Source organism: Typha latifolia, chromosome 3 (assembly GCF_019914945.1).
Source record: "Typha latifolia isolate L0001 chromosome 3, TyphaL0001v2, whole genome shotgun sequence".
In the NCBI taxonomy this organism is placed as follows: Eukaryota; Viridiplantae; Streptophyta; class Magnoliopsida; order Poales; family Typhaceae; genus Typha; species Typha latifolia.
In genome coordinates, this window is record NC_133088.1 from 1307144 (window position 1) to 1328425 (window position 21282).

The 21282-nt window shown below is 40.5% G+C and overlaps 4 protein-coding genes across 5 annotated transcripts; 3 read left to right on the plus strand and 1 right to left on the minus strand.

Moving 5' to 3' along the window:
* The first annotated feature begins 2440 nt into the window (after window positions 1-2440).
* On the plus strand, window positions 2441-4357 carry LOC140784205 (uncharacterized). The gene has a single exon (XM_073131465.1). It carries the CDS (start codon window positions 2804-2806, stop codon window positions 4052-4054), a length of 1251 nt encoding a protein of 416 aa, XP_072987566.1. The 5' UTR covers window positions 2441-2803; the 3' UTR covers window positions 4055-4357.
* Window positions 4358-5321: 964 nt separating this feature from the next.
* LOC140784207 (SNAP25 homologous protein SNAP32-like) lies at window positions 5322-13281 on the plus strand. 2 transcript variants are annotated; one of them, XM_073131467.1, is made up of 8 exons: window positions 5322-6020; window positions 8506-9044; window positions 9123-10221; window positions 11340-11836; window positions 12196-12289; window positions 12367-12494; window positions 12573-12670; window positions 13031-13281. In XM_073131467.1, the coding sequence occupies exons 4-8, from the start codon at window positions 11366-11368 to the stop codon at window positions 13128-13130; spliced, it is 891 nt and encodes a 296-aa protein (XP_072987568.1). In that variant the 5' UTR covers window positions 5322-6020; window positions 8506-9044; window positions 9123-10221; window positions 11340-11365; the 3' UTR covers window positions 13131-13281. The 2 variants fall into 2 exon arrangements, with proteins under 2 accessions (XP_072987568.1, XP_072987567.1); XM_073131466.1 differs by having other exon boundaries at window positions 5329-5994.
* Window positions 13282-13663: 382 nt separating this feature from the next.
* Window positions 13664-15213, plus strand: LOC140784943 (BAG family molecular chaperone regulator 8, chloroplastic). The gene is made up of 2 exons (XM_073132577.1): window positions 13664-14467; window positions 14553-15213. The coding sequence occupies exons 1-2, from the start codon at window positions 13847-13849 to the stop codon at window positions 14973-14975; spliced, it is 1044 nt and encodes a 347-aa protein (XP_072988678.1). The 5' UTR covers window positions 13664-13846; the 3' UTR covers window positions 14976-15213.
* A 1355-nt stretch (window positions 15214-16568) lies between these two features.
* Window positions 16569-20072, minus strand: LOC140784941 (probable inactive purple acid phosphatase 2). Its single transcript, XM_073132572.1, is given in 3 exon segments — window positions 16569-18125; window positions 19335-19831; window positions 19834-20072. Coding segments are annotated over 3 exon segments (1944 nt in total). The 5' UTR covers window positions 20030-20072; the 3' UTR covers window positions 16569-16874.
* Window positions 20073-21282: the final 1210 nt, after the last annotated feature.

The window sequence follows — 21282 nt, forward strand, 5'->3', positions numbered from 1 at the left end:
GCATTGCTGGTGAGATCTTGCAAACCTACACTTGCTCCATTATTACATGTACAAGAATAATAACACATGGATCTTTATGATTGAAACCTACAGTATAAAGCACTGATAGGTTTTCCAGTTGCCTACATCATGCTGTACTCTTCCCTTACACTCTATACCTCCTTACAGTGCTCTTTACTTTTGCTATACAATTTGCAGGAGTAGCTGATCAAACTGGGATTGGATATACTGAAGAAATTTCTCTGTCCTTATTTCAGCTTCAGAATTTTATAAGGGCACTCATCTATCTGCTGCCAATGAGCAATAGCAGCTGTGATCGAGTGCATGATTCTTGAATATATTAGACTTGCAATTGAAAGGATTTGGATCACCTCAAAGAATGCCATGGTGCTGTATTAGAATTAGCGGGGAGAGAACCAAGCTGTCTCTAATCCATTTTTAAGGGGCACTTGCATTTGAGATCAAACAATGAACAGGGATTTTTATGTCTGAAATATCTATATTATAGGTCCTTGGAATAATATACATACATGTGGCTACAAGAAGTCGACCTCAGAGAAATCCATTCACAATGTCATTTTCACTTTCTTTGGAGTTTTTCTCCATGCACTGGAGAGTCTCTATGTTAGGTGACAATAAGTCTTGCAAAATTAATATTTTCCCTTACATTGTAATCCTTAGTACACAAATTTACTACTCCTCCACATTCACAGTAATTGCAATTCTAGTTCAGCTATACATTACTGTCTTCTATGGATTTCAGTTCAAATTTATTTGTACAGAGTGGCCACCTTGTTTTCGATAAGTTAAGCGTCGAATGGTTAGTAATCTGCTAGTAGAAATATATGTATACAGTGGTGAATAAATCGAGATAGCTATAACGCGAATAGCTTCGGACTATTAGATTCCCTTAATGAGTCTAGTTTTGTTGCTAGGAAGGGCAACCTAGTGTTATCTCTTTTCCATGGACTAGTTGGCCACTGATTGAGAAAAAAGTGAGAAAGTGACAAAACTAATATGAACCAGCTAGAAACCAGACAACTCAACGGTCATCAGAATAAGAGAGGAAGTTTCCTAGTTTACTGAACTTAATCGTAGCAGTTGATACAGTGACATGAGTGCAGAAAAGATTCTGAACCTGTTGGAATTATGTAATAATGAGCTCTATCAACTGTTCAAGTCTGAAACCTTAGACAGTTTGCTGAATCTTAGAGATGAAAAAAAGGTATAAGTGGGCATTTCGTTTCAATGGCATAACGCTAGCTAATTCCAATGCATTGATCAATAACTAAACAAACAGAATTAGGTGAGCATTAATTAATGGAGAAAGGGAGAGTGCATCTACTGGTCTACAATTTGAAAAGGAGAATACAAGAGAATAGTTGTGTGGTGTTAGTGCATGCTTACAAGTCATTCCAAGCTTCTCCTCAAAAAGTTAACAAAAGCCCACATTCTCAATCATGGGGTCCAAGACATCACAAATGAAATAATCACTCCTTTGTGTGTGTGTGTGTGTGTGTTTTCAACTTTCCTCTCTGCTTCACAAATATTTCAAAATCTAGACATTGACATTCATATCGCTGCTAATATTAAGGCTTGACATCTCCATGTCCTTATTAACTACAATGATGTTAACTTCGTCTTCCAAAGGATTACTCGAAAAGAAAAGTGTCAAATTAACGCGAAAGTTTCCTCATTCATTCAGACTCCTTTATTATATCAAAGTCAAATGAAAATTCTTGGCATCTAATCTTGCTAATGAATAAAAGGAACATATATTTTATTTTTGAAGAAAAAAATAGTGGCAAAAACAAATGGAACCCCAAAACTAGAATAAGACTCGGTACAACAACCATGACATCAAATGATCAAACTGTGAGTTGATGAGGCCCATGTCCTCCTGTGGTCCTCTCTTCCACTGGCCCCACCCATCCATAGATGTACTACTGACCAGAGGGAGGGAACGGAGTTCTCTGCGTCCCTGATTGTAGGAATTCGCTGCAACCCAATGAAATGGAGGGCTAGGATTATCCTTAAAACTTCCACATCTGACCTTTTCTACCAAGCTGATGATATCTTTATAAGCTCCACAGGAATAACGGTGGAGAGTTCTTTAATACTCGTACTCGTACACAGAACACCAAACAGAAACCAGATAAAATTCCGACACGTACCTCAAATCCGGAAGAAGGTACGAATAAGCTATTTTGCTATCGGGATAGAACAGAGAATACCGCCCCCAACTTATCCTGCTGTGTGTTCCATGGGCCATAGGAGAGGAACTAGGAGGCAGTTAGTTCTCGCTGCCTCGAGATGCGCCAGATTCTATTGCGCGGCGGAATTTCAGCCGTCTGATTAGGGGGGCGTAGGATATATTAACTACACGTGCTTCTCTCTCCTCTTTTAACTTTGCTTCCATGTATGGATTTCTCCTCCCATTCATAGCCTAAAGAGACCCAAAATAGAATACAACGGGGAGAGAGAGAGAGAGAGAGAGAGAGAGAGAGAGAGAGAGAGAGAGCAAAAGGAGGCACTCCTCGCTTTCTCTTTCTATGCACTAAAAAGAGAGAAGGGAAGCATCCCCCACTTCGAGAGGGAACAGAGTGAGAGCAGAGTTGGAACTTGGAGCCCAAAGTGCTCAGATCTTGTTCTTCGCGAAGAAACCAACTGAATCCCAGTTGGGTTCTTGTCAGATGGATTCAGAGATCAAGAATTTGCAAGATCTGGTGGAATAGCTCGGACCCATTTGAGTTCTTCCATCGCCTTTGCTGATCTTGGAGTCGTCCTCTGTTACAGTCAACAGATGGAGGTGGAGGGGATTCAGAAGCATCGGTGCAAGTACTGCAAGAAGAGATTTCCATCAGGGAGGTCACTGGGCGGGCACATGAGGTCTCATCTACACATGGCGAGCTCTTCTTCGGATGTCGAGGAGACGTCGGAGAGCACTCGAAGCCTCGTCGGGACAGGCACTGGTTATGGGCTCAGGGAGAAGCCCAAGAAGACGTGGAGATTATCGGATTCCGGAAAGGAGCCCTGGGAGAAGCAGTGCGGCGAGTGTGGTAAGGAGTTCTTATCTTGGAAAGCTCTCTTTGGGCATATGAAGTGCCATTCTGAAAAGGTAGAGGCAAAGGAGCAGAACCGAGAGCAAGAAGGTTCTCTTAGCATTGGCGCCGCGTCTTTGATGGTGCCGAGGAAGAGGAGGAGATCGAGATGGCCGGCTCCAATCGCCACGTCTTCTTCCTCGGTGTCCGAGTACGAGGAGGAGGAGGAGGGAGCCATGAGCCTCATGATGCTCTCGAGAGATGTGGGGTGCTGGGGTGGATTCTACCCAATTGGGGAGTCTTCTGATAAGAATTCTGTGGTTTTGGAGGGTAAGAGCCTCAAGAAGGTGGAATCTGATATTTCTGATGATGGTGTAGTTGCAGATGAGGAGTTCAAGAAACCAAAGTCCTATCCTTTTGATACCCAGGAATTCGAGCAGTCTGATGAGGAATCAAGAAAGGATCACTCGATGAAGGATCTCAATTGTGCTGCTAAACGAGTCGATGGCTATTGGCATGATGCTTCTGATTGTGATCTTGATAAGGCCTCAGAGAAAAGAAGCAGATTTGAGTGCACAACCTGCAACAAGACCTTCCACTCCTACCAAGCTCTTGGCGGCCATCGGGCGAGTCACAAGAGGATCAAAGGATGCCTTTTGTCGAGGACTAATGCTAGCGAGAACAGCGTCGAGACCAATGCTTCGTTCGACCAAAGATCTACCGATGGAATGGTCGAAGCGAGCTATGAATTGCCAAAGAAGATCAATCGCCACGAGTGTCTAATTTGCGGCAAGTTTTTTGCATCAGGCCAGGCTTTAGGAGGTCACAAGAGGTCTCACTTGGCTGCAAGCTCCAATAGCAGAGGAGATGTTGAACCTGACTTGCTTGATCTCAATTTTCCAGCCCCTGCAGACGGAGGTTCTGTGAGTACTAAACAGAATTCTGAGGTGAAGTCATGGTGGATTGCAAGCAACCTTCAGCATGAGCCACTACTGGGTATGATCTCTAACTGATGAGGAGAGTGAAAGATCTGTACAGATTCTTCAGACAGTGATGAATTCCTGTTGCATTGATTGTTCTGATTTCATCTACTGAGGTAACAGCTCCATTTGCTACTTACAATCACAGCTTCTAAGTGGAAGCTATGGGTCAAGGTCCTTGGATCCTTGTTTCCTTTTCTTTTTTTCCTTCTTGGAAAATTTTATTTTTGAAATACATGAGCTGATTAGAGTGTTTATGAAGCTCAATGCTTGACAGAACTTGAGTTCACTGATTTGCCTTGGTATCTAAAAAATTATGATTGATTTTTGTTAGAATTTGGTGAATGACTCTAAATCTTGTGCTTGATCTCCTCAAAGTTAGGGTGTGTAGTTCTATAGATGTTACTGTTACAATACGCAAGAACTATCTACAGAATACAATTCACTCTTCTTACTTTCTTTTAGCTGCAGAGCTTCAGACCCAGAACAGTGTTTAAAAGTTCTCTCTTTTGTACAATGAAACAGTTTGCTGAACTTACCTTGAACCCAGCTGGAATAACACTGAGCTCTCTTTAACTGAGGGAATTTTTCAAAGAGAAAGCAAATTAGAAAATTACTAGCTTGATTAGTGTTACTCTATTCTTTGTTCTTGTAAACTTTTCTTTGGTCCAATAACAAGTTGTCCTTATGCTATATAACTACTACCCAACCAGCTCTGTCTACTCTCCCACTAATTTCTTTTTTAACTTGTGAAGTAGTAGCAATAGGTAGGAGAGAGAGAGAGAGAGAGAGAGAGAGAGAGGTCATTGTTTTCTCCTATGTATGCTGGGCTACTTTGGCACTGTGCATTTGTGCTGATAGGTGCAGATGAAGTAGAGCAGATGCAAAAAAAAAAAAGCATGCCAACTAACTATCATTGGCAGGAAACCAACAGCCAAACCCAAGTTTAGAAGCTTCAGGTCAGGCTTGGAATGATTGGACCTTGAGATTATAACCACCAACTCATGGTTAATGCCCTATTCCTCTCCTACCTCTCTCTCTCTCTCTCTCTCTCTCTCTCTCTCTCTCACCAGCCTTTGAATAATATTATGAGGACATGTGATCTCAAATTGGTTGTTCACTTGTCCACCAGAACACATGACAACCCATCTCCCTTACCTATGCTGGTGTCTTTTTCTTTCCATGCTTTAAACAAGTAGAATACTGGGAGGGAGGGAGGGGTGGGGTGGGTGGTTTAATGCTCCTCATGCACTTTCTCCTCACTGTTTCCAGCCCATCTCACCCATTGTTAGTTGTGAATCCATCCATGCCTTTATCCTCCTCAACTTTCTTGGAATTGTTGGCATTGGGAAGCATAAACACTTTTAATGAGAGCACTTCTTATCCACCCCTATTTGAATGCATCTCTGGATTCATGTCATAGTTATGTAACAATTTCTTCCCAATATGAAATCAACCTAATAGGGCCCAAAATTATGTCGGCCCAAAAACGTCCATTGACATCTGCTCGAGTGTTAGGGCCCTATTAGGTATATTTGCAAATACCACCCCTTTTGTATGAATATTATAATGAATATTCTCATATATGCAAAAAGAACCCCTTCATTATATAAATTTTAGGCAGGATTTTGGATTCCTACCATTTTGTTGGAGTTGTCTGGTCTCTGCTACAGTGCTACTGCTACTCAAATACTCCGTACCCATCGCTTCTCTCTCATTACCAGAGTGATCACCATCAACTCTACGCTGGGCCGGTGGTGTACCAGACCTCCTCCATCCCCTACACCTCAAACCCTAACTCTGTCCCTGTTCCTGTCCCTATCCCGATCTTAGTTCCCTCCTATGCTCACCCAATCCCCTCCACCAATGACGCCGTCGCACGCGGATGCGATGGCTATTACGGCGCAGCCTCTTGCTCTGCACCTGGGGATTGCAGGATTGGCTAGCGGCGCACTATTTGGGCAACGCAGGAGGTGTGAGTCCCGTTCATTGTCGAGCTGTGAGTGGTCTCTTTTCTTCTCTAGCAGTTAAAGTATCGATCTTTTTCACCTTTTGGTATTGATTTGAGATATTAGAGTCTTAATCCACCTTTAGTTTTCTTTGTTTGGAGTTAAAGGTGAGTGTTCCGAGAAACATTAAGGAAGTTGGGTGTCGGGGTAATTGATATATCACAAATAAAAGTTTTTGAGGGAACTTTCATTATACTTTAAGTTTTTGAGGGAACTTTCATTATACTTTAAGTTTTTGAGGGAACTTTCAGTATATCACATTTTTCATGAATTATACTTTAACTTTGTGTCGATTTGGATGGACTACAACTGGAATTGAAACTCCACAAGTTTCCTGCCAAGCTTAGAACGGATGGCTTTAGAACTAATTGAGGAAAATTTTGGTTAAAAGATTAACTTTTGTATGTAACTTAGCGGATTATTACCGATGAATATCTTAAACAGTGAGTATATGTTGATACAGAGTGCTCTTAATCATGTTTTGTAACCAATCACCCTTGTTAACTTGTTTTTGGCATGATAGGGTTAAGCTCTGTCACTTGAGGTGATGTGGCAAGCCTAGCCGTGCTTTAAACATGTTTGGAATGAGGTTAGCTAGTAATAAAATTATCAATTTGTCCTTGACAAGACCAAACATATTCTTGGGCAGTGTAACTGTAGTTTTGAAGCATAGTAGCACGCATTGCATACTGCGAAATAGGCATTCTGTATCTAGTAAGCTGCACTTTGTACATATACATATAAGTACGTATTGCGGGCATACTAAGCTGCACTATGCACTGCATAGAAAGTAGCACAAATTGCCGACACATAGGTAGGCATTATTTATATAGTTACTCACATTGCTTACATGTGAATAGGTATTGTATATATAGAGACCTACATTACACATGTAAGATCAGAAAGTAGAGACATTTTTCGAACAAAACCAGCGGAAGAGAAGAGTAATTTTAATGATATTATTCCAGTGTACACTATCCATTTACCTAAGATATTCTCAATTAACACTTGTTATTCTAGTTTTACGATTAATTTGAAATGCATATCTTATCAAAGGTAATAATGACACTGCTGCTATCCATAGTTTACAACTAAACATCCAAATAAACTAAAATCCAATTAAATGTACAATATTAAAGCATAAAAATAAGAGTAGTTATAATCATGTTAAGCTCTACGCTGCAGCCAAATGCTACCCTAGTATTTAGTATGTTTAGTAGTTCATAATGATGAAGTTCTGTAGCTCTTTGCATATTGGGCATCCATCTGTGAATGAATTTATCCATCTACCAATGAATGGTTTAATGTGTCAAAATTTCCACAAGAGAAAAAACTGCATATCTATCCTCGTCATATTGGAATGCACAGTGATGTTCATATACGTAATGCACAGTATGGTAATTTGATCTAGGTGGAAGTGTCATATTTAAGTTGCAGAAGTAGACTCAAGGCAAAGTCCATGAGTTTAGACACAAAGAAAAAGAAACTTATTCAAGGAGGTGCTGCAGCTAGTTTTGTGAGAGTTTGTACTATATGCAATACTGAGATGGTGTTTGCTTCTCATCTCACTAGCGAAAAGCATGCACAGAAGGTATGACAGATAGAAAATGGAAAATCTATCATGGCCGTTTTTTTCTAGTACTTTCTGGGTAGGAACTTCAAGAAATGCATTCAGAAACTTACAAGGAAATATCATGCGGGTCTGCTGGGTAAAATGATATGTCAAATATCTTAAAAAATTTTATCACCAAACTGCATTAAAGTATTACCATAAGTTGTCAATATCTTATACTTCCTACCCATTTTGATTTTATTCAATCAGATGTCTTCAGATATTGATGCAGGACAACGGTCCCCCCCAGATATTATTTGTGTAGTTTTTTTTTTAATTATATGGTCTTAATGTCTCTCTTCATAGAATAGTTTTAGTTAATATCTATGCATCAAACATGATGATTTCTTAGGCATTCTTGTCTTATTCTAAAAGTCAGGTCTTATTCTAAGGTATTTGTTAAGGTAAATATGTTTAAGTCCATCTTCCGTCTATAGACTCTCTTTCAGAAACAAGGGGTACATCTTCAAGTATGACATATAGCCATAAAATCTTCAAGTATGTGCAGTCTATTATAGTAATCTCTGATGTTTATCACTATATCATCAAAATCTAACTAGAGAAGAATTTCTTTCATTGCTAGAATCTAATAAATTAACTCATTAGCTTTCAAGTTTTTTTCTTTGAAAAAAATCTAAGCAACTCAACTTAGTTTTATAAAACTTATTTATCATCAAGATAATGATAATACATTTGCATATATTTTGCTGAAATTTTGTCTATGCAGTGAATTATTGGTGTATCTCTCATTTGAGTATTTATAAAGTATTTTATATGTCATTTATATTTTTGTGAGATTCAATTTGTTCCCTAGAGTAGCTTTTATTGCTTTAGAACCAATATCATATTCTTCCACTTTGCAGGCCCTAAGATCTTCTGAAGGGAAGACCCCAGACATTTAATAACCTTGTAGTATCCATGTACTCTGTTATTGAAGAGACAAAACCAGCATCAACGAATAGCAAAATCTAGTGTTCTAAGGAAGTCTCAAATGCTATTCAATCTGTCTATTATGACATTTGCAAGACTGATTGTAACAGTAAGGAGGTTCTTGATAACCATAAACTAGGGAAGAAACACAGAAGGAACTTGGAGAGGCTACAAGAGTCTATCATGCTTAAGCTCCCGGATGCTCTCGCGCTTATTGGGAAGGGGTTTTCAGCTGCTGATGAAGGGAAAGCTGTAAGCCATGAAATAAAAAGAGAAGTAAAACTGTAAACGAAGAGGATATGAAGATGAAAAAAACAAAAAGTTATAGAAGAATGCAGTTGGTGTGTGCTCCCTTTGCAATGTAGTTTGCAACGCTCAAGAAGTTTTTATTTTTCATGTTACCGGTCATTAACGCATTGCCAAGATTAAGAAACAACAGGAAGTACCTGTTAGCTTACTGGGGATGTGGATGGTAAAAGACAACTTGCTAACCTCTGGTTCTGTTTTATTTATTTGGATTCTTCACTAACTTAAAGTAATATATGAACAGATCTTCCGCTGTTGCTTGCACACACCTTGTAAAATAGAAGTAAAATTGGTTAATTGCTTCAAGTCATTCTCACTGAACTGCATCGGCGGCTTCCTCTCCTTCGATAATATTCTATTTTTCTATCTGCAAATTCTCTTTGGTCGTAGATTTAGTCATTCTCTTTATTTCCTGGCTTACAACTTTTTCTTCATCAACAGTTGAAATATCCTTTCCAGCAAGCATGATGGGAGCATCCGGGGGCTTGGGCAAATGAACTTGTATGACATTTCCATCCAATATTCTCTACAAGATCCGATTCAAGAAACAAAATAAGATTACGTTGGAGCATAAATTATGTGGCTCAACATTATTTCATCTGCCGTTCTATTTCTTGCATTCTTTCCATTTGATGTATTCTTTGTGGACATACCCAGCAATCATCTGTTATGGGTTCTTCACTAATTCAAAATACCACACAAACAGAACATCTGGTGTGGCTTGCGCACTTACTGTCAAATGGAACCAAATTCGTTCTCTCTCAACTGCGAACTCATTAGTGCTTGTCTTGAAATGTGAAGCTGTAGGACATTTTCATCTAATACTTTGAGATGTGAACTGAACTTGATGCAGGTATCTTCTCCAATAAGTTTCGGTTTCTGGCAGAGAATATGAGGATAAGATTCCAACCAACATGTATTACTTGCACGTCATGCAATTATCATTATATTTATCTCCATGGCTTATTCCAGGTCTTCTAGAATCTGCCCTAAATTTATCGGGTCAAGCATTGTCAAAGAAGCTTATTGGTTTCGGATCGAGCATGGCTTATCGGGTCTCCTCAGTTGTCCCGCTGAGCGACGTTTTCTTGTCCGTCCGATCGCCAAACAAGGGTGAGAGATCTCGCCACCTCCTAGACGTTGGAAGTAAACGACAAGGAGTCCAACGGTCTAATTTTCTCATGTCTTGCGGGCCGTCGTGGCTTGATCTATTCAAAGAGAGAGAAGTAATAAACGAATAAATTAGGAAAGACTCTTTTCGCTCTCTCTAAAGAGCTTTCTTGCCTCCTTCAAGACTTCCAAGTCTCCATTGTGACGAGATCGCCGCGTGGAGGAACTAGAAGGTTAGCGTTTCTTCCTTTTCTCTTTGGTAATTTCTTCAACTGGCCTGGTGTTTGGAGAGACTTTCTGATTTGGGATCTTTCGAGGTAATTTGTAACAAGATTTGGATTTTGAGTGTTTCGAGTCCCTTCTTCTTGGTTTCACTTGGGGTTTATAAATCCCTTCTTTATTTCGAAGAGTTATACTTCTTGGAGTGATACCCATCTGGTAAATTTGTTTGCCCAAATCTCGTATCAACTTAATGCGATCTGCAACTTTGCTCTTCGTTTTGATTTTTGTTTGTTTGTGTCAAACTTGGGTTTTTTGGTGATCTTGTTTGGAAATCTTTTTTTTCCATTTCCTTAGATTTGTATTCTCTGTAACTGCTGTATCTGAAGCCCCTTTTGTTGAAACTGGTGTTCTTTTACATGCTGTCGATTATATTCTGTACTTGTGAGTATCTAATATCCGATTGATTTGAAACCCATTCTTCAATTTGGGGTTGAGAGCTCTCTTCATTGCTCTCTCAATAAAATTCGTGATCCAGGAACTCATCTGCTTCATCTCATTCCGTGTGGAGCCTGACTGACATATTTAATTCTGGGTTCATTTTCTTGATTTCAACAATATTTCTTGCTTCCGTTAGATCCTGGAAAAAGAAGGCAATAAGAGCTAACAGCTTAGGAATTGCAATAAATTTTTTTTTCAGTTTTTGGAAATTGTTTTCTACCAACTTTTCTTGATCTATTTGGAAATTAGAGGCTGTTCTTAGTTTGCTTGGTGAGTCTTGCCTCCTCGCACCATATAGAATGAGTTTAACTCATGGAAATAGCCTATATATCGATAGGAGTAAAGTTACTTACGCTCTCCTGCATTTGCAAGATTCTTTGTTAGATAGGAAATTGAACCATAACATCTTGAATACTTAATGGTCTAATACAACTTCAAAATTTTCTATTGATATCCTATGTGTCCTTTTACTTGTCATATTGAGCTTTAAATTGCTCTTTCTGTCATGCAACCGTATTGAAAAATTCTACTTAATTAACAAAATAGACGTATAGCGTCCTGCATTCCAAGTCAGTCTTTGTTCCGATGCTGCATACCATCATAAATGATCAATCTTCTTCTATTTGTGTAGGTAATTTGTCAATATCTCTATTAAGCATGTCTAAAGTGGGCATAATGAGGACACCTATTTCTAAGGTTTATAAGCAACGTACAGTTGACCCTGGCACCAACCCATTTGATTCGGATTCAGAAGAAGATCTGAACCATAAGTCTGCAAGAGCTTCCTCAGCCCCTGTGAACAGCAAGACAACTGATAAAAACTCCAATTTTGGCTACAACGAAACTCAAGGAAGATCATCATTCTACTCTGGCTTTCCGGCTGCGAAGGACAGCTACAAGAATGACTTTCGTGACTCAGGCGGCATTGAAAACCAGTCTGTCCAGGAACTTGAAAATTATGCCGTATACAAATCTGAGGAGACTACAAAGACAGTCAATGGTTGTTTAAAGATTGCAGAAGAGATGAGAGAAGATGCTTCAAGGACTCTTGTCACCTTGCATCAGCAGGGTGAGCAGATTACTCATACTCATCAAACTGCAGCTGACATTGAGCAAGACCTTAGCAGGGTATGCTCCTCTAGTTCATGTGAAAGATTAAAATCTAAACATTTCTGTCCTCTTGTCACTACTTGAGTACTATCTCACACATTGATATATCACTTTCTTCACTGTTTATTTTGAGCTAATACTTGTCAAGATTTAGTGGCCCTTAAGATCCGTCAATTGTGCAGCTATATCTTGCATGTCAATTGGAAGGCTTTGGTACAAGGGTCAAACTGGTTGCATTTTTTAGTATATCTGTTTTACCTATAGCAGTGTTGTACTACAACCTAAGTTGTTCATACTAAGTACAGTATTCATGGAAACTACAGATGGTTCTATTATAAAGACTGACATTCATCCCAATCCATTTATATTTATTTTAGGGTGAAAAGCTTCTGGGAAGTCTTGGAGGCCTGTTCTCCAAAACATGGAAGCCAAAAAAAACTCGCCAAATAAAGGGACCAATTCTTACAGGAGGTAAAGCAAGGAGAGAATCTGAGAAAGTGTAATTCCTTTATGTTCTTTATTAACTGAAGTGACCAATCAATTTGCAGATGATTCTTTTATGCAAAAGGGCAGCCACATGGAGCAGAGACAAAGGTTGGGATTAACAGATCCCTTGCCTCGATCTAACCCCCGACATTTACCTGCTGAACCAACATCTGCACTTGAGAAAGTTGAGGTATACACTGCTAGTAGGAAATGAGACTTAAGTTTTCACTTACAATGTATATTTGATGATCATTGGATCATTGAACAGGTAGAAAAGGCAAAGCAAGATGATGCGCTGTCTGATCTTAGCAATTTGTTGGGTGAGCTGAAAGGCATGGCTTTAGACATGGGTGCTGAAATAGGGAGGTACATTTCGTTCTATTTCTTTACATTGAAGTTCATCTTGGCATTATGATTTTTTATTTGGAAGGTCGATAACTCCTGACATTATCTAGATTCTTCTTCTTTTAATGTTTCAATCAGCCCTAACCTAACTAAGACATCTGTAAGAAAGAAAAGGCATGCAAGTCCGTCTAGGTAGCATGAGAATTCTGCTTGATTGCCGTCAAGTTGTCTTGATGTGAATCTTTCTTATACTTGATTGCCTCATTTGCATGCATATAAAGTGTTGCTTCATAGTTTCTAGTAGGGGAACAGAAAACCTTTATGTGTTCTTCCTTAATAATAGATTAAACTCAATATCAACTCTGTATTTAATGATTGCAGGCAGACCGCAGCTCTGGGTCACATGGAGCATGATGTTGATGAACTAAATTTCAGGGTGAGAGGAGCAAATATCCAAGGCCGAAAACTTCTTCGAAAATAGAGCACGAATGTTACCAAATGATCTTATTTGTCTTCTTTTTCCTTCTCTATACACCATTAATGATCCAAGAGATCTCTGTATGTTTTTCCTGTACAACAACCATTTCTTTTATTAATGTGGCATGGGCATACTGTGCTGATCTATTGTTTGATAGTATTGCAAGATTATTTGAATTGGTTCATGTGGCTGGTTTTAGGAAACTATCTATCAATTATCTGGATAATAGCCAGAATGAGCAGTATGAGAGCAGCACTCTTGAGCTATTAAATATTGTGTACTAATTAACATGACCTACAGAGAAGCATTATAACCTAATTGGAATTTTGACAATAGATGTCTCTAGTTATGGCCAGATGTTTAATCTGATACTCAATGATTGATTCAAGATGGCAATCACTCTTAAGATTATGTCAATGCACAAAAACATTCTTTTTATACATATATATAAATCTCAAATTAAAGGCAGTGCAGAACAGCAAACGGACAAAAATATAACTAATAAGATATCAAAAACTATGAAAAGGACCACCTAATCCAATCCAGCCCCCATATATAAAAGAAATTTTGTACTCCATCCCCAGAGAAAAGCCCTTCTCCTTTGCTCATTTAACCTTCTTCCAACTTTGGGATCTCTCTCTCTCTCTCTCTCTCTCTCTCTCTCTCTCTCTCTCTCTCTCTCTCACGCACACATCCAAAGCCCACCTCCTCCTTCACTGATGTCTTCTTCCTACCACCATCACCATCCCAACCACAATAGCAGATGCCCTTCTTCTCCTCCTAGCTGCTGCAATTGCTGTTGCGCTTCTTCTATTCCTCCTCCTCCCAATCCCAGCTCTGACCAACTCCTTCAATATTTAGCCACCCATCTCCTCCTCCAATCCACAAGTCAACCTTTACCAGCACCACCTCCTCCTGGTCCTCCTCCTCTCTACTCTTATCACTACCTCAAGAAGACCCAACAAGCTAATCTCCCAAAAGACCACCATGCCCATCTCCCAGAAGATCACCAACTCCTCCTCAACTCCCTCATACGCCGCGTCGCAGCTCTGGAATCCAATCTCCTCCATCTTGCCTCTCCTTCTCCGAACCCGCCTTCTTATTCGCCTCCTCCTCCGCCGCCGCCATCTCTGCGAGATTTGGCGGCGCGGACCATCCAAACTTGGTTCCGCCGCTTCTTGGTGAGGAGATCTCAGACCCTTCGCCACCTCAAAGCCCTCGCGGCCATCAAATCGCATGTCGCGGTTGTCAAGTCCTCTCTTTCCGGCAAGACTCACCTCGATCCGAAGGCCATCTCGGAGAAAGCCATGGATTTGCTCATCCAAGTGGACTCTATCCAGGTGAAAAAGATGAAATTTTTTTCTTTGTGCTTTTCTGGGGTTTGATCCATTACTTCAATCATTTCAATCTGAGTTTCTGTTCTAGAGCGGGGAACCCATGATTCGAGAAGGGAAAAGATCGATTAGCCGAGAACTGGTTCGGATTATGGAGTTCGTGGACAAGGTCTTGGTCAAGGAGCAGGAGATTTCCCTCAGAGCAATGGAGATTGCAGGGAATGCTGCAGCTTTTGGTGATGACGAAGTGTTTCGATCTACCAAGGCAGCGAAAAAGGTGAGCTTTTTAGAGAATGGGAGGAGACATATGGATTCTATTACTGCCCATATGCCATTTCCAGAGGAAGGTAATGATTACTTGCAGCCAAGTGGATTTCATCAGCTTAGTGATGATGACGAGAAGAGCTCCGAGAGCTCGTCGGAGACTGACAGAAAGGGCGGCAAGAGGTCGGGTCTCTCCGCCCCATTGCCGGTGCAAATGGAGCCGAGGAAATCGGCCAGCCCAAGGAGATGATAGCTGCAGGTCTTTTGCACTGATTCCTACCATTTACTTGTGGGTCTCTGAGTCTGTTGCCTTAGTTTTGCATGTAGAATTATGTTAGAGAACTGTGCTGCTCTATGTTTTCATTGTGTGTTCTGTGATCTTTAGGATTAGAGGCTGCATTGTTGTTACTTGCACTTTGTCTCTTGTACTGACTTTTATTAGTGTTAAGACTGTTCCATTGGAAATAATCATGAGCCTTTGTTGTCAATTTACTTGTGCATGTGAAGAATATATTTTGATTGCTACTGTTATATTGATATTTTCTCATGGATATCTATCTGCGTATGATTCTTTCTGGAATCTATAGGTTTGTGATAGTTTCTCCTTTCTAGGATTATTTGATAATTCTAAGCATGCTTTGCAGTCTGCGTTGAAAGGGTTGATGGCTCTTCTTTCTTTAAGTCTCACTGAACAGATGTCCACTAATTTTAAGACTTTTAGATCGCACTCAAGATTTCTGATGAATGAATCTCGTTGGTGATTTAAGATCTTCAATTCAGTTTGAGATAAGTCAATAATTGGATGTTAGTAGTTTATAAGCTTCTAGCTGTGGTGAGAGGATGAAAGCATCAGATATTGTGAATTAAATTTGCAGACAAGATTGCTGCTGAATACTCTTCTATGTTCAGAGAAGTTCTTCTGAATGGTTCAACTTGAAATAACTATGGATAATTCCAAGTGAATCATATAGCAGTGAAACTCAAGTGAGAGAGAACAAGGTATAAAACCAATGATTTGGTGTCAGATCTAATTCCAACTGCTAGTTGATAGATCCCGACTGTTGATGGTCATGTTCTTGCTAATATTTGCGACGAAGCCGATGGATTCCTGCTGCAGAAGGCACAGAGAGGCAGCACCTCAGGCATATAAACCTCGAGCTTATTGAAGACCTCCTGGGTTCTCTCCATCTCCTCCCTTGTCCTTTATTTCCGACCCACAACAGCAAGTCGTTTGTTCATTGCATGCTATTATCTGGCTCTTAAAAAAGTTTTCAGCAACAGCAGCTCTCAGTAGTTCCCTTCTCATAACTCTTCTAAAGCTCACTAGCTTGTACTTAAGAAAAGCAAAGAAGACAACGATGACTGCTGAATTTTGTTGGCAGGGACATATGGATCAACTCTGTTTGGCACCCGCACCAGTGAGGAGCTAGTCTCAATATTTGCAATCTATATAACAATGGAAATTCATTGGGTCTAAAACAGAAAAGAGGAAGTTGAGAAGCAACTTCACAATCAGATGGTCTTAACAATGATATGGTGGTTGGGAATGTTCTTTTTTTTTTTTATAAAACAAAATCTTCTCTTTATTTTCTTATTTTGTCAGCTCTCTAATGCTGTCTAAATCATTCTGTATATATCTATATATTTTTAATTAATTAAGGGTCAACTTCACACTCAGATATTCACGGGGGGTAAGAAGAAAAAAACCTATCAGTTATATATCTCTAGTTATAGCCAAAATTGTAATTGCTTTTCAACTAAAGCTAAAAAGAGTAGATCAGGAGCAAGCTAACATGATATAAGACAAAAGAGAACGTCAATGTTCTAGCTCCTAACAATCAAGTTGGACGAGAAAAACATCATAGGATTGTAAATTTTATTCCATCTCTATCACGCCTAAGAACACAATGAGAACCACTAAATAAAAATTTACATCCCGACATTGAATAATTCATGGAAAAGCGAGATGGATGACACATGAAGTTAGGTACATTTACAAGCCTTCATTAAGTGATCGCCAAAGCTTTGATGTGCAGGCTAAATACTTCAGAATGAGTTCTTCTCTTGACACCATAGGGCCAAGTCTGCTTGCAATGAAATTCTTGGATGAATTTGCTGATATCACTTCTTCTGAAGCACCCAAAGATCACTATATTTCTTCGTTCTTCACTGGCGCCCATGCAGAACGCTGTGCAGAGTCTTTCCTGTAACGAGTTACAAGCCCAAGTGCATAACCAATTGAGAGTGCAGAAAACAGAAGGCTTGCTCCTTTAACATACCAAGAGGATACAGGCAATACAGACTGGACAACAGCCTCGCCACCACCAGTGTTCTGAACTTGACCAGACAAAATCTCAACCATGTCATGAATTTCCCCGTCATGATTCCCGATATAGGTAAGTGTCAGTTTCTCCCTTGTTGCGACAAGCTTTGTGTACCCGAACTCACCCGCTCGGTACATTGACCTTTCAGGTTGAGGGAAGATAGGGACGTCTCTGTGGTCTGGCCTTGGTTCCCAGACGGGTTGCCAATCTTGACCTCCCATTCCAATCACCACATGCACAGGTGCAGCCCCAGATCCGATGCTGGAGGCCATGTCCACACAGCTGAAATTTTTCACAGGGCAGAATCTCTCATACCTATGAACATGTCCCCATAGGGCAAGTGTTACATTGTTCTGCACAAAAAGTGGTTCCAGATGCGCGAGCATTCTTTCTCTCAGTGGAGCATCCCTTGTTTCATCACTAGTTGTGTACATAGGCCGGTGGCCTTGGACAACAATGAATGGTGTTTTACTTCTATTAACACTCTCGAGATCAGCTTTAATGAAGTTGTACTGATTGCTTCCTTGGAGGAAGTTGGTTTCAGTTGATATGTACAGGAAATGCACGACGCCAGCATCAAAGGAATAATAAAGGTTCCGAGTGTCTGGAGATCCTGTTCTTGTTAGTAGAGAAGAGTTTCCAGGCATTCTGAATCTGAGGCTGTAGGGTATCCCGCATTCACCTCCACCATCAGTTCTATAGACAGTAAGTGCCCATTCTGGTCTCCAAGGTTGTAATGGCCAGTCATACTCATGGTTTCCTATGCAGACATGATATGGTATACTGGAAGCAATGGGCTCTATCTGATTGAAGAACTCATCCCATATCCACGCGTAGCCCCTTGCGTAGCTGATGTCGCCAATATGGGAAATAAATGCAGGCTTATCTCCAAGGGCTTCAATGTCGCGAAGGATCCACTTCACGGTTGACTTGCTCTCCTCTTGTATGCGGTAGAATGTTGCATATGGAACATAAGTGCCCATGTCCCCAAACAAAAATGCAATTGTCTCATTTGAGTCACTGTCACGTGATATAAAGCTCTGCGTTGCACTCCAGCCTCCTGAATCACTACCAACCTGTCAATGGAATTTCAACAAATTAATTCCTCTGTATTCAAGAAAAAAAGAAATGCTATTATGCTAGTAAACAATCAGCAGTCATTATCACATGGAACATCACAATACAACAAAGTAATTACTGAATACATACCACTAGGAGGTAAGATCTAAATTACAAGGAGCAATAGTCTTTTATTCGGGAACAATAAGAATGAGACAGCAAGCACATGATACAAAAAGCCAGAACAAGGAATCAAGCGATAGCATTGTGTAATGAATAATAACGAAACAAAAGCATAGTCACAATATTCTCCAGCTTATTGACAACTAGACGAGTCTTTACAACAATATAAACTTTGATAAACATAACCTAAAAACATAATGCAGAAACAACCTGTAAATCCAGCTAATTTGCTATCTTAAGCTCATCCACAATAGATTAGCACTTGGATACCACATATGTACCTCAGAACAAAAGCTAAACTAAGTACTGCAGATGACATATTTATGTTAAAGGAATGGAAATAGCGTAGTGTGCATCTAATGCCACAGTAGATGTCTATGATGCACTCTGTTGCTGCAAAGTATCCTCTCATTGTATGAAAGATACGCAAAGATCATAACCCGACTGAATGCAACACTAATAACTCACATCACTGAGAACAGCAACAAATAAGATACTCAATCAAGCAGTAAAAGATGTTACATACGTAAAAAATGTTTGCACAGATATGCAGAAGCACATATTATGTAAACAATGAAGTCTGTAAAACAGGCAACTGAAGCTAACATACATCTCGTAAAGTTTTGTTTCAAAGAAAGAAAGCAAGTGAGCAGAACCAACTAGAATATTATGAGAAAAAATTCTGGATATGTGCTCCAAATAAACAAGAGATGATAGAGGTGACTCTATGTCCGCAACTAAGTATCCTACAAATAATTTAGATATGCTAATAAGGACCATTTACTGTAACTTGAATTCTTATGCCTCCTCCTCACCAGGGTATAACATTTCAAGTCTCAAGAAGATTTCTGCATCACTAAAACAAAGTACGCGCATCTATTGATCCAGTTACGAAAACAATCCGATAATAAGACAAGTGAGTCCATGATATGTATCATCCAGAGAATGCCACAAATAATATCAATTTCAATCATTTAATCGCCTAGAATTATTTCCGTCCCTACAGAACAATTGATAGTACCAAAACAAAGTCCCAAACTTACCGTGTAATAATACCTCTGCCCCTTCTCCAAATTCTTCATCACTCCATCATGAATAAACCCTGGATCTCTCCACCCTATGCTCGCATTCGCTGGATAATCGCACATATCCTTCCTCTCGTACCTGCTCACATCCGTACCGGCCATCTTATCCAACCTCCCCTTATCCAACCCGTAGCTCACGAAGCTCTCCTCCCCATCTGCAGTCACAAACATCACCCGCATCTCGTCGTCGTGATCTGTGAACGCCAGATGTATCTGATCGGGTCCCGCCGCCTTCTCGAACCCGACCGGACCCGACTCGGCAAGCCTGTGCTCGGTCGCAGGGAGCGGGTTGCCGTCGTGGTCGAGGCGGAGGTAGCTGACCTCGTCGCGAGTCCAGCGGAAGATTCGAAAGACGTAGTCGGATCGGAGGTTGACGAGGGGGAGGGAGATGGATCCGGACCCGGATCTCCAAGTTCGGGAGGAGTTGAGGAAGACGTACCCGAGGAACTCGTCGTCGGGGAGTTCGCGGGGGAGTAGATGCCGAGCCAGTCGAGGTCGGAGGGGGAGGAGACACCCGACCATCGGATGTGGATCGTGTGATTAGATTTGGTTAGGGTTTTGGGGGAGACAGTGAGGGAGGCGGAGAAGGTGAGAGAGGGGGAGGAGAGGAGGAAGAGGAGGAAGAAGAGAAGGGGGGTTTCGGGGGTAGTCATTGGGGTAGTTTTGGATAAGGGAAAGGTGAAGAAGGGAGGTATACAGGCGTATAATTTTATATTCGTATAGTGGTGGGAAAATTGGCGTACGAATAGAATAGAGGGTTACGTAATGAAACGAAAGACGTTGCTTTATCATATTCATGTAACCAAGAGGAGAGATATTTGGATTTGGATTTGGATTTGGATTTGGATTTGGATTTGAATTTGAATTTAATAGATTTAGATTTAGATTTAGATTATGAGTCCTGAGCTTAGGAATAAAGTCCGACATGGAGTGATAGAGAGTGGATAACTGGGAACTGGGAAGTAATAACTTGGAAGCAAGCATCTTTACTGACTCTTTTATTTAGGACAATTTAATATGTTTCGATGATATTTGCACCTCCGAAATTGCGCCGAGAGTGCCTCCCCCGTGGCCAATGAGAAAGCCACGCCGTATTGGTCGCAGACACCATCCTATCAAACGGCACCACGTATGAGCTGCCGAGACACGTGTCCAGAAGAAGAAGAAGAAGGGACACCAATCTGATACTAAGACCAATGATTAGCAGGCTCGTTTATGCCTAATTAAAGTGCCCAAAAGATCTTTGGGCACACTCGAGGACTGGAAGGGAGTTTTTGATCAAAATAGTTCTTTTATAAACTTAAATACCTAAATAGCCTTTTTCAGAGTCTTTTCTACATAACTGTCGCTATTTTCTTTTCTTCTTCTTTTTTTTTGTTTTTTTGATAGAAGTGAGTAGGCCTAGTTTTATTTGGCATTGAATTGATTCACCTCTGCGGCAGTAGTTTGGTCTAAGATGTTTGGTCTGAGATGTTGAGGTCACCTCATGCATGCTAGGAGCATCCCGGAGGAGGGAAGGAACAGACCACCAATCGACCGAGCCAAATTTGAGAGAGCTGACTTATGGTTAGGTTCAGCTTAAAATTAATTTCAAGTCTTATGTTTATTCAATCTTAGCTCATCTTAACTCAAGTCGAGCCTCTGATGAGCTCTAGCTGAGTCCAAGTCTTAAACAAACTCTCGCGGTAGAGGAGCCAGCTAAATCTAGATGAGGAGGGTGACGCTGCACCAAGAGGGTTGTTGCTGAGGTAGCGAGAGTACCAAGCGAGGGCAAGCTAGGTCTTGAGGAGGAAGAGCTTGTCGACGTCAAGGGAGCCGGTGTTGGAGCTGCGGTGATCATGGAAGTACATCGAGGTGAAATAAGTGACGATGAAAGTGGAGTAGAGGATGAAACTGACGAGGTCAC